Source organism: Erpetoichthys calabaricus, chromosome 14 (assembly GCF_900747795.2).
Source record: "Erpetoichthys calabaricus chromosome 14, fErpCal1.3, whole genome shotgun sequence".
NCBI lineage: Eukaryota > Metazoa > Chordata > Cladistia > Polypteriformes > Polypteridae > Erpetoichthys > Erpetoichthys calabaricus.
This window is the reverse complement of record NC_041407.2, coordinates 26,923,895-26,937,909: the sequence shown is the minus strand read 5'-3', so window position 1 is coordinate 26,937,909 and position 14,015 is coordinate 26,923,895. Positions and strand designations below refer to the sequence as shown.

The 14,015-nt window shown below is 39.3% G+C and overlaps 1 protein-coding gene across 1 annotated transcript in view; it reads left to right on the top strand.

The window, feature by feature from the left end:
* rptor (regulatory associated protein of MTOR, complex 1) overlaps positions 1–14,015 on the top strand; it is a 61,419-nt gene that overhangs the window by 643 nt on the left and 46,761 nt on the right. The window contains 1 exon segment of the mRNA XM_028819039.2: positions 7,226–7,328. Coding sequence (XP_028674872.1) covers positions 7,226–7,328 — 103 coding nt within the window.

The window sequence follows — 14,015 nt, the reverse complement described above, 5'->3', positions numbered from 1 at the left end:
CTCACTTCACTTCCCTTATGAGGGTACGCGAGCGCCCCCCCCGCGCACAGCCTCTCACCAAAGGAGTTACTGGAGGATCGCACCTTGAAGTGCACCTCCTTGGCCCTGTAATTAAAGGTGCTGATAAACTTGCGTTACAAGACTGAAGTGCAAACTTTTGAGCAGAGCTTGGCTCCCTTTTCCATGTGGATTGTCCAGTTACTAGCTAGTAAGACAACCGACCTGCTAGTGGACGGTAAGCATGTACAGGTAGTTTGGCTTCAGTTTTACACTTGTCGTTTAACTGTTAATTGGCACGTTAAGCTTGTCTTGATTGTTTTCATATTAGTTTAGCACACACACAGCCACGTTCATATTTACCGATAGCGTTACCTGTTAATTAGACTTACCGTTTCAGTGTCGTCCCTGCCTTCACAGCTTAGTCGTGCAGTGGCTCCCCTGTAGAATAATAATTTCACAGCACACAACGCTTCTGAAATGATCAGGGCAGTGAGGTTGTCTTAACCACTGTCTTGAGGTGTGAAACAAGTCCTCACACATATAAGTGGTTTTTATATCTCACCTCGTGAAGACCTTCGAGGGGAGGGTCCAGGAATGTACAGGAGTCCTCTTGTGGTAGACAGACTGGACCCACTACAGTTTACCCGTCAAAAATTACGGTGGAAGATGCAATTATTTACCTGCACCACAAGGCTTATTTTTATGTGAACAAAGCTGGCAGCACTGTGAGGATTGTGTTGTTTGATTTCCTTTGAGTACTATTCAGCCATTCCACTTATTGTGTAAGCTCTGAGATATGTACGTGGATGACCCTATGGTGTCCTGGGTAAAGAACCATCTGTGGGGCAGTCTACAGTTTGCGAGACTGAAGAACTGTGTCTCTGATATAAATGCAAAACTGGAGCACCACAAAAGAGGCTTGAAATGTGTGTACACAGCTTTCCACACAAAAATTGGGATTTATAAAAGAAAGCATAATGGGAGCACTTGCATATATTTACAGTAGGTCTGAACTGCAACATTTTGCAGAAATCTGGGAAATTGACAACACCCTTCCTCAAGTAGGGAAATGCAGCAAACCCTCTAAATGATGACTTGAATGTATAATAATTCATATCGCTTCACTGTTATTAGGATGTGTGTTGGTAATGATAAACATAATTACGCCTTAAAATTGATGAATATTGATGCACAGACTTTATTGCACATCCTTTTAATAGGGATAATGTTGCATATTTGCACTGAAGAACTTTTTTTGTTTTTGTCCATTTATAAAGCGTACCTGTTGTCACTTCTCTGGAACAGGTGGCGCAGTGGTAGTGCTGCTGCTTTGCAGTAAGGAGACTGTGGAAGAGTGTGGGTTCGCTTCCCGGTTCCTCCCTGTGTGGATAGCGCTTTGAGTACTGAGAAAAGCGCTATATAAATGTAATGAATTATTATTATTATTATTATTAATGTTGCATGTGGCCTTGCACTCTCAGTTGTGGACATACTCTTGAGTTCAGCAGGCAGTCTCTCATTGCTGCTGTACCAAACAATAAGGTTCTGCAGCGTTATGTTGGGGTATGTAGAAGGTTCATTAGCATGGTTGTTTTAGGGCAGCAATCGGATGGGGTTTGAAGCGTGTTCATGTGTGCAAATTTACAAGATGATTGTGATTTATAAAGGGTAAATTGAGTAGAAATGTTTTATAAAACTGCTTTGTTTTTGGTGTAAAACATTTCTATTTTTTGGCATACACATATTGCTCAAATCCATGCAGAGTTTTATAAATGAGACCCTTGGTGTTATCAAAAAGATTTTTTATAAGTCTGCATTTATGGGGTGTATTGATAAGGGGGATGAGATGGAAGCTACGTTCACACTACAGTACTTTACAAACAAAATCAACCTCTGTCCTGCACTAGAGAAAGAATAAACATTGGATAACCTTTTACAATAACAGAATACTTTACAAAATGAAAAATGTGCTATTTAACTTACTCAAATCCACACTTTCCTAGTTCTTCCACTCACGCCCTCTCGAGTTTACTTCACCTGCATTGTCTTAGTTGGTGTTAGAGATCAGTGGCCTATCCTGTTCCAGTTTTTTTGATACTCTGGCAAGGAGTAATACCGTAAGAAAAGTGACCACTCATATGCAACAGTCCTGCATTGGAAAACAGCAACAGGACCCCAGTGTCATCATTATTTGTCTTCATCCCAGTGGCTGACCTCACTCTAACCATAGGCGGTTTTTCAGAAAGTGAAGGAGGATTTGTGAGGTGTTTTCTAGGACTTTGCTGCAGTCTGAGTTACTCTGAAAGTTTGATGCCTGTCTTTTACCAGCTGGTGAACAGTTATATAATTTTATGTATGAAGTGTCATGCATCACACTTTAATTTATTGTTTTGTGCTTCATAAAGCATCTAGTGATAGAACTGTTTGTGAAGGGCTCTATGTAATATATTGATTGCTTTACTGCCTCTTCTGGGATCTATAGCCAAGCCATCAGCTGAACTTCTGGAGCAGTTTTGCATGTACCAGTTTACTTGACAGTAGTCGTAACACCAGCACTTCAGAACAGGTAAGTAACCTAAAGCTAAGCATGTTTTGGCCTGGCCAGTACTTGGATGGGAAATCATCTAAGAAAAGCTTGGATTAGTGAGGACATCAGGGGGCACAAGCCCTATGGTCTGTGTGTAAATGTCTTTACATCAGTGCAGTAACTGAGACCTTGTGCTCTAAAAACTAGCACCGTTCCTTGTTTGAGACGTAAAGACAAGCTCCTGACTCTCTGTGGTCATAAAAGATCCCCGGGGTTTTTTTCCGAAAAGAGTAGAATGTTTCCCTGATGTCCTGGCTAAATTGCCCATCATGGCTTTGTCCATTCTAACCCCCTAATCATCCCTTGTCCTTATTGGATAAAACTCTGTCACCTCTTCACTACCTAGTAGGTAATGTGTGGTGAGCATACTGGCACAAAAATGGCTATGGCTGCATCATTCAGGTGGATGCTGGACAATGGTGGTGGTGAAATTGCTCCTCAATGTCTTATATATAGTGCTTTGAGTAGTTAGAAAAGCACTATATATTTATGTAATGTGTTTTTTTTTTGCTTATTTTTGATGTCTTCTTTATCTAAATGAGCAGTCTCTTTAGCCCAGCATTCACTGCAACCTAAAACCTGGCATAGGGCTTTGATGATGATTATTTCAGTATACCCTACTATGTTTTCATCTAATAATGATGTTTTTAAACAAAAATGATCTTCGTCCATACTAGTGTTTACACATAATTTACATAAGTATCTCTGTCCACTCTGAACTGATCAAAAACACATAATATAGACATTTGCTTTCACTGAGCATGCGCACATCAGGCAGAAAAATCCTTGAAGTGGCGAGGTGTATTGAGAAATTCAGAACCCAATGAAGATCAGATTCCCTGGTGCTTTATGCACTTTCAAGACTATCAGTGTATGCAGGACTTTGATAGCACATTCACGTTCACAGTAAAAAAAAGAAATTCCTAAAGGATCCACAGCGAATTGCCACTGTATCACATTAATGTGCCGATCACAGATGAAAGTAACGAGTCTTCAGAACTAGCAACCATCATCTTGGTATTAAATAAAAACACTGCAAATGTTAAAGTGACACTTAAAAGTTAAAAAAAAAGTTACCAGCTCTATTTTCATATATGAGAGGATGGATTATAAGCAGTCCACAGCAATTAAAGTGCATCTAGTACCAGAAAATATTTGTAAAATTAACTCAATAGAGAATTATGCTTTTGTGCCTCTGCCCTATGTTCTTGTGAGCTCAGCTGCACTGTACACCTGTCTACTTCATTAAGCGCCTTATTATTAACTTTGCTGAGGAAAGTGCCTGGCTTTCTGAACAGATCCTATTTCAATGTTTATTATTTAAATGAATCTGTCAACTGAGTTATTTAAAGTCTGATTTTCACAGGGCTCTGAATGTTTCACTGCAATGGTAACGCTGCAGGCCATGGGATATATCGTAAAATGTAGCGACCAGTAAATTATTGGCCTTTTGCTTATACATGCAGCATTCAAAGTGTGCAAAATGCAATTTACATGCATACAGGTAAGCAACACAACAAGCACCTGTAAAGCAACTATTCATTGTCAGCTATGTTAGAATATGGTTTTCTTCTGTGGAAGGTGACCAGTCAGGGAATGAGATGTTATAATACGTTAGTAATTTACAGGCGGGAAAGGGCCCCATAATAAGTATCAGCAAATCAGAGTGCAGTTAGTTCAAAACTTAGAGAAAAGTTGATTTTAGTGTGGCATCTGTCTGTGTGTGTGTGTCACTGTGGAAAACAGAAATTGATTTTCATATCTTAAAGTTGCAATTTGTGTTGGATAATTACGCATTTTTTGTGTTGTGTAGAGCACCTGGACTATTACAACAGACCTGCAAAGATGGAACAATTTAGAGCAAGTGGTTTCTGAGATATCCGTACTGAACGTTGAGATCTACTGTATGTGCAATGATAACTTCAGAAAAAAAATGGACCTGTCTTCTTCAAACAAATAGCACTGTGTTAGCCTTGTTTCAGGCTCCAGGTCTTATTGTTTCTGATCCAGGACTTATTCTTCAAAAACAGTCTGATGTATTTCCAACGATAATAGCCATAGAAGTTGTTTTATTTAACTGGGATTTTTGCAGTCTGCTCCATATAGTCATGTGACCAGGCCTATTCAATAGCGATATTTTTTGAGATTATTTAAATAGACATTTATGCACGCATAGAGGCAAATATAACTATCTGCATGTGTACAAACACACAATAAAATGTATAAGTGAACCTAACAGAGCTTGTCAGCCCTACCCAGAGCATATGCTTGATGATGAAGAGAAATGAACACAAAGAAACGCACACAAATCTTGATCTGTCAAAGTAGACATAGAGGGATCAAGCCACCCCTGTACCAATCTGTCTATCTGTACAGCTTGTTTACTTCACTTTACACAATGTGTTCAGTTTTAAATGAAATATTATTGAAGCTATTTATTCAACTCAATTTCTTGTTCAGTTTACTCTACATTTATTTGTGTATATAATAAATATAGTATAAGTCGACATTCTTCTATATTATTGCACAGGAATATCAGTTGTATTGTCAAGTCTTTGGTTGAGTGATTTCATGTGGTATCACCAAAGTGAAATGTACATAGAAGTACTCTGTAGACCATTTCATGCTAATTTTTTTTTGTTCCTCTGAGTATATTTTATCTTTGTAATACTTATGTAATATTGGCAAACCTAAATGTGAAATTAAGTCAAGTAGGGATGGCATGTGACAAGTGGCTTCTGTAATGTCCTGGTTTCAATTCCTTGCTCAAATCACTACTTCTGTGAATTTTGAATCTTCTGCCCAGGTCCTCAAGATATGCGAGTTATATTTACTGATGTCACACAGTTAGTCCATCATAAATAAAAATGGGTTTGTATATTAGTGTGCCCAGTAAAATGTCAACAAAGCAAGAAAGACATTGCCTCTGTACACCTGATGTCCTGACTTTTATTTGCCTACTTTCACCATTCAAACCCAGCTGCAGAACTCTGTTCACAGGTTAATTGTTGCACTGATCCCCTGAGAGTGACTGCACTCCATAGTTTAAGTTTACCACTTTTATACCCTGTGGATGGTACTTCTAGAAAGCAAGGGGAGTATTAGGGTAATTCTTCATCTTCCCTGCTGGGTTTCATATGGCCACTGGTGGACTGTTTAAAATTGCTTTTTTGATTTGTTGGACCAGCTACTGCAACCCTCAATGCACAAAGCCACTGTGTGCTGCTAACCATTCTGAAATTCTCAAAGCTTATTTTCTTCAGTGGTGTCGTCAAACTCATTGCTCTTTTTCCACATTGCCTTTGTGCCTGCAGAACTGAGATGTATTTTGCAACATTTTTGGTAAACAGTGTTGCCCCATGATCTGTAGGATAAGCTTACCATGTTGTTCTTTTGTCTGGAAGACATTATTGTTGGATGACAGTTTCTTCGTCATCTGTTTTCTTGAGACCGTGTACTCCAGAGCTGCATTCTTACAGGCAATCATGCAGAATTTGTCCATAGGACCCTGAGAAGGGGGAGTGATTAGTTTAAAGTGTAGTGCAGCATAAAGAGAGGACAGGTGACTGTCTCCATGATCTGCACTGCTTGTAGTGCTTCTGCTCGCCAGCACATCTTGCAATTGTAGCAGTGGTATACCATGGGCCTCTGGCCCTAATGTGGACTATTGTACCCAGCAGCAAATCTGGTGATATTTTCTTACACGTTTGCATAAATCTGTGAGTGGAGTTGTAAGGATATTATGCTGTCCTATCTGATGTGTATGTGCAACCCCAAATCAGCTGTGTCGTTGTCCTGGGCACTGGGATGCAAGGATTTTATTGCATGTGTGAGTGTTGGCAGAAGCATGGCAGGACTTGTGCTGTTGCCTGCTGTCACTCAGTAGAACTACTGGGAATATTTTTTTCTTCAATTTATGCTCTACGCTTAAGCCACCCACTATGTTTTGGAGGCGGCTTCATCTGTGTTTTTTATTTTCTGTGCGCAATGCCTAGGCTTCATCCAGTATAGAGTGGGAATTTAAGCTCTTCTAACATGGAGTGGGGCTTCAGAGGGTGCTGACCAAGGCTATCCTGGCTCATATCTTAAAAGATTTGTTGCTTGGAGATGCCTAAACAGAGATGGAGAGTATAGTGCCATTACCTCCAAGGTAGTTTACTTTGAAGGGCATGCTGGATGGAGGGGTCAGAGTGGGCTGCCTGGAACATGTGCAGGGGTCCTATTGTTAGTGGCTGCTACCTTACTTACTTTCTCTATCTTAAGTAAATTATTGTTTCCTATTTTGATTCTCAGCCTTGATGGCCACCAGTATAGAATTTAAACATTTTTTCCTCTGGTCATATTGTCTAAATATACATTGTTAGGTTGACTGGTCACTGTATACTTTGCCCAGTGTGAGTGTGTGATAGTATGTGCTTGCGTGTGCCTTACAGTGGAGTGATACTTTGACTAAGGTTTGTTTTGACAATGTGTGCTGGACAGGTTTCAGTTACCCTGGAACCAAACCAGCAAAAATAAATACAAAGAAGTGAATATTTGGATACTATGGGTCATGTTGGACTGTTTGTATTCTGTCACAATGTGCCAGTCCAACTTTGACTAGTTATCTAAATGATCTTTTTCTCCCTTTTCTTTCAGATGAAGACCGTTAGTGTTGCCCTGGTTCTGTGTCTCAATGTTGGAGTGGATCCTCCCGATGTGGTAAAGACCTCTCCTTGTGCCAGGCTTGAGTGTTGGATTGGTAAGTGAGCTTGGCCTGAGGGTGCAGAATTGAGGGCTCCAGAGGAAGAATATGTAGAGGTAGTAGTGTAGATAATCAGGAACAGAGAAGGCATTTCAATGGTTGCTAGCATCCTTGTATGGAGTTTGAATCTTCTGGTTTAAACTAGCAAAACTGTCAAGTGGGTGGCATGGTGACATAGTGGTAGCGCTGCTGCCTCCCTGCAAGGAGACCAGGGTTCACATCCCTGGTTCTCCCTGCGTAAATTTGCATGCTCTCCCCGTGTCTGTGTGGGTTTCCTCTGGGTGGTCCGGGTTCCTCCCACAGCCCAAAAGCATGTGGGTTAAATGGATTGGTGATACTAAATTGGCCCTAGTATGTGGTTGCAATGTGTGTGTGTGTGTGTGTGTGTCTAGGGTTTGTTCCTGCCTTTGCACCCTATGTTAGCTGGGATAGGCTCCAGCCCTCCCCCACAACCCTGTTCAGAACTAAGTGGGGTTAGAAAATGACATGACAAGACTGTTATATTTTTGCTTTAATGAAAATACTGAATTGTGGGTCTCTTGTCTGGGGCAGCTCTTCTCCCTGCTTGGCTACCTTTCCTTACGGTTGGGATTATGACTGCACTGGTATCCGGTTGTTTGACAAATGGTGATTAATCATACAGATTTTGCAAAAAATCTTCAGCTGTCACCTCTTTTTACAAGTGTTATTGTTTCAGATTTAGAATTTTAAGTAGATTAAATCAGAACTTTTTCCTTATTGAGCTATGAATCTTTGCACACAAAGTCAAATGAAATATATAAAATCAAATAGTTGCAGCATTTTTCTGCAAATGAAAAATGGAAACCATCAGATAAAAAAGTGTTTGTCCCATTTCTAATTGCAAGCTTAATTTAATCAGGTCCAATATGTTCTCTTGAGTTGCACAATTTTTAATGGAGTTTGCATGTGTTGAAAATTAGTGAACCATCTAAGTTAACTTGTGAATGTGTCTATCTCTGTTAAGCTCCAGAATACAGAGGATAGTTCTAAAATAAAGATTAAAGAGCATTCTAAGCTAGTCAGAGATCTGAATGTACAAAAGAAAAAGTCTCAGTGCCATTGAAAATCTATTGGACCGCAGTATAATCCATTAGTGAGAAGTGAAAAAATATTAAACTACTGCTACACATTGGCTCCAGCAGACCCCCGCGACCCTGTGTTTGGATTGAGCGGGTTGGAAAATGGATGGATGGATGCTACGCTGACTATTTTTGTAATTAATTTGCTGAACAACAATAAGCTGACTTCCTAGGAAACATACTGAAATAAAAAAAAAATTGGATCTAAATACATTACAGAGATCAGTGGTGCAAATTTAAGGTGATCTTTTTTCAGTCAGCATTATGCAATTTCCAGGGTGTTTCACAAGAAGGACCTTAATGGGATAAAAGAAAACTTGGCTTGGGGAAAATTCATTAGCTGAAAGGCGTTGCAAAACATTATCTAAGGGAACACTGATTTTGTGGACTGATGAGGCTAAAGTATAATGTTTAGGTCTGAATGCCAAGTGGTGTGTTTCATGTAAAATGTGGCGCAACACCATTTTCCAACTTATCTGTCACATCTGTGGCAATTTTGCAGTGAGGAATGATTAAATGTTGCTCCATCATAATGTGCAGAGTTAGAAACTTATCTAAAAGGATTACTGGATCTTATGGATGTTAAGTCAGTCAGAGGTGGCAAAACAACTTAACTAAGGAATGAATACTTAAATCATGACACTTTTAGATTTTTAAATGTGTACTTTTTTTATTGTTATATACTTTCTTTTTTGAGGGGATCCAAGTAGAAAAGAAGAATGTTATATTAGCCCCTGACTTAGATGGGTCTGTCTGTATTATCCCTAGAAAGAGTCTTGAATTACTACCTGGGAATTCCCTGGTGCTGCCAGCCCAGTTGAGAGAGGCAAGCCCTTCAGTGTGTTTTTGAACCTGCTCCTTGACCTTCTCCCACTAGCCCATACTCTTGAATGACTTCAGCTAGCTATTCTTGATTTAGAAAACAGTAGTTGTACTGTAAGGAACACCACTGTAGGTGAGCTCTCACCCAATCACAGAGTCTAGCCAAGAACCTTATACAGCTAAAGAGGATCTTATGACTCACATAATTTCTCAATCAAATACCTCAGGCTATGAATCTCATAAATATTATTTAATTTGTGTGTGTATATATATATATATATATATATATATATATATATATATATATATATATATATATATATATACAGTATATACTGTATATGTAAATGTGTGTGTGGGCACAAGTGTGTGTGTGTGTGTGTGTGTGTATAATTATATATATATATATATATATATATCTATATCTATATAGTATATATATATTTTTTTTTTTTTTCTTTTTTTTTTTTAATCACATTCCATACATGTAAGTCAAGTTTAACAACTGGTTGAAACAAATCGACATGCACTTTTATCCTATCGCGTCTCAAGTCGATGAAACTTCTGGGCTATTGATCTGGTCATTTAAGTAGCAGAGGGGTTGTTAATCAGTTTCAGCTTCTTTGGTGTTCATGAAATTAAGAACCAGTACGACCCCCAAAACAGGAATGAATGGTTTAACAGCTGGAGGCCACTGACATTTTTCCCTCCTCATCTGTTTTTTCACCAGTTTTGTATTTGGCTACAGTTAGTGTCACTACTGGTAGCATGAGGCCATACCTGGACCCTACAGAGGTGGCACAGTTAGTCCAACTTCTCCAGGTTGGCACATTAATACATGCCATTGCCAGAAGGTTTGCTGTGTCTCCCAGCACAGTCTCAAGGGTATGGAGGAGATTCCAGGAGACAGGCAGTTACTCCAGGAGAGCTGGACAGGGCCCCTCGTAGAAGGTCCTTAACCCATTAGCAGGACCGCTCTCTGCTCCTTTGGGCAAGGAGGAACAGGATGAGCACTGCCAGAGCCCTACAAAATGACAACCAACAGGCCACTGTTGTGAATGTGTCTGACCAAAAAATCAGAAACACTTTATGAGGGTGGCCTAAGGGCCCAACGTCCTCTAGTGGGCCCTGTGCTTACTGCCTGTGCACCGTGGAGCTTGATTGTCATTTGCCATCGAATACCAAAATTGGCAGGTCCATCACTGGTGCCCTGTGCTTTTCACAGATGAGAGCAGGTTCACCCTGAGCACATGTGACATGTGAAAGGGTCTGGAGAAGCCTTGGAGAACGTTATGCTGCCTGTAACATCGTTCAGCATGACCGGTTTGGTGGTGGGTCAGTGATGATCTGGAGAGGCATATCCATGGAGGGACGCACAGAGCTCTACAGAATAGACAACGGCACCTTCACTGCCATTAGGTATTGGGTTGAAATCCTTGGACTCATTGTCAGACCCTATGGTGGTGCAGTGGGTCCTGGGTTCATCCTGGTGCACGACAATGCCTGGCTTCATGTGGTGAGAGTGTGCAGGCAGTTCCAGGAGGATGAATCAATACCATTGACTGGCCCCCATGCTCACTCGCCTGACCTCAATCCAATAGAACATCTCTGGGTGTGACATTATGTTTCGGTCCATCCAACGCCGCCAGGTTGCACCTCAGACTGTCCAGGAGCTCAGTGATGCCCTGGTCCAGATCTGGGAGGAGATCCCTCAGGACACCATCCATCGTCTCATTAGGAGCATGCCTTCTGCCCCCAACGTTGTCAGGCATGCATATACAGCACGTGGGAGCCATACAAACTACTGAGAACGATTTGGAGTTGCTGCAATGAAATTTTGGCAAAATGGAGTAGCCTGTCACATTATTTTTTCACTTTGATTCTTAGGGTGTCTTTGAATTCAGCCCTCTGTCGGTTGATAATTTTCATTTCCATCAAATGATGTGGTATCCTTTTGTTCCTAACACATTACCCAGTCCATATCCAGCAGGGTTTTTTTCCCTTTTGATCTGATGTGTTTTCAAAGTGTTCCTTTAATTTTTTTGAGCAGTTTATATATACAGTATATATTTGTTTTTTATACTCTCTCGCTCTCTGCCTGCCTGCCTGTCTGTCGTCTGTCTGTCTGTCTTTTTGGAGAACTGAGAAGAAAATGCCTAATTGTGTCTAGATTGATATACAGCTTTTTTGATGATGTTGCATGCTTATCATTGTCTTTGATTAAATGGTTCAGGTTAGAGCTAGCTTGTGATTTGCAAAATAAATATACTGAATATGACCAGGCCATTCTGCCCGATGTAGCACATCAGTTCCTGTTACGCTGATCTGGAGATGTTAGGATATTAACTTGATTTCTTTCAGAGTGCCACCTTTAGCATTGCTGTGTATATTGATCCTGTGTCTACAATTTTCTGGACATCTCTGAATGTATAAAGTGCAATAAAATATCTGGTATCCATGCAAGGGCGTAATGTCACTCGGCATCCACAATTGGGCAGGCATGTCCGATGAACAAATGCATGTGGCCAGCATAAGTCAGTAAACTGTGTATCCAGGTGTCAGGTTGTCCAGCATCCACAACAAGATTAGAATGTCCAACAAAGAAAAACAACAAGAAGCACAAAGAAAGAGTGGTGTAAAGCATATACGGTGAACAGAGGTTCGTAAATATATGACACGATCGAAACTGAGAGACTTGCCATTGTACCATTAAGCCCGTTTTAATAAATGGCTGTTTCACTATGCTAGTTTTATATATTTGATATGATGTTAGTTTATGTGTGAGTGGCTTTCTTTTGTGGCATTTGGACAGCTCATAGTTGTGATCAAAATAACAAAGGCAGAAACTGGTATCAAAGCTGCCTCGACATTTACTGGTATGACTATGCTGAGGTGTCACCCACTTCATGGCTGCACTCGGGCCCTAACCTGGGGTCCAGAGTTGGTTTTGTCATGTGGTGGGTGCGGCAATGCGCTTTATCAGCGCGTGCTCCTAACCTCTCCCTCTCTCTATGCTGATATGTGTTAATTGTCTCAAAAATACTTACAAATTAAAAGACAAAAACTACAGAAAATTAGTTTCATGTAAACAGCTTCATTGTTTCAACAAAAAAGTTGCTTTTTTGTAGTTTCTGTACTTCCTTTGTGCTGCCCTGCTCACTACTTAGAGGACACATTATAATGCTTAGTCAGCATGACTAATGCCTTCCTGATTTAGGCTAACAAGGCTGGACACACCATTTACTTCACTTTTACTTTTAATTAAGCCGATGCATAATGTACATGAGTAATATATTATCTCAGTATTTTAGCTCTTAATATTGTAAATTGTGAATGTGGCAGAAGAGATGAAAAAGAGGCCACAGCCATTGATAGGAGTTAAATAAAGCTCCTTCATCTGCCGGTTGTCTCTGGTTTAATAGTGTGTCTGCTGGCCCTCTGACCAGGGTTGGATATTGCTTTGAGCCTGATGCTGCAAGAAGAGCTACTGGCTACCTGTGACCCAGAACTGGATAAGACAGTTGGCAAATACATAGATAATGCCTTATCTTAGGATAAAAATTTAAGAATAATTGAGATGCTACATAAAGGTGTATCGGCTATGACAAGAGTTCACATTATTAACATAAACTAAAAATCAGATATAGAACAACAGTGTCCCTCTGGCCAGAAAATCTGTTCATTGGTTATTTAGTTCCTAGGCCAGAAGGCAACTAAAGCTACCTGCAAAGAGTGAACAACTGAAATGACTGATCAACATAATTAATTTAATAGGCCACCCCGGCTGTAATTAATTGGTGAGGGTCAAGGACAGCAGAAGAAAGTAAAAAAAAAAAATAAAAAAATTGCATAACCAACAGAGTCAACGAGCTCTCTAAACACCATTAGATAATCTTAGAAAAATTTTCTAAAGCACATGCTGACAAGATAGAGTGTCAGTGGCTTGTGAATACTTCAGTTCATAAAACACTTGTATTGCATTGATTTTCTAAATGAGCATTTCAGAAACAAGATTAGAAGCAACAGAATCCAGGAAGTGCTTAACAGCAAGTGTAGAATTGCAGGGAGTCAAATGCAGGAAAGCAATGAACTTATTATACTTGTTACTGTGCTTCACTGAGTGTGCCATATGTTATGAAGGTTTAAGTTACAGCCCCCACCCCCGATTAATAGTGCTCTGAATTGTGAGGGATGGCACTATATCTCTGTACATACTTGGATTGGTAAAATTACAAGATTCCGGTAAGATCATGTACTTTGATCCATTACAATTATCTATCTATCTATCTATCTATCTACATTTACAGCTATAGATAGATAGATAGATAATATCTCCCATTTGTTGAAAAAAAGCATCAGATGATTTCTGGGTGGTTTTAAGTGTGTAAACTATTAAAACACATAGATATGTAATATATGTGTATGTATATATGTGTATATGTATATGTATATGTATATATATGTGTGTATATATAGTGTAATATATATGTAATGTATATATGTATGTATGTGTGTGTTATATATATAATATAATATATTCTAATATATTATATATATATATGTATATTATATATGATATATATATATATTATATATAATATATGTATATATATATATATATAGATATATTTATATATATAATATATATGTATATATATATATATATTTATATATATATATCTATATATATCTGTCTGTTGTGTATATATATATATATCTATATAGATATACTCTATATATTCTATGTATCTACTATGCTGTC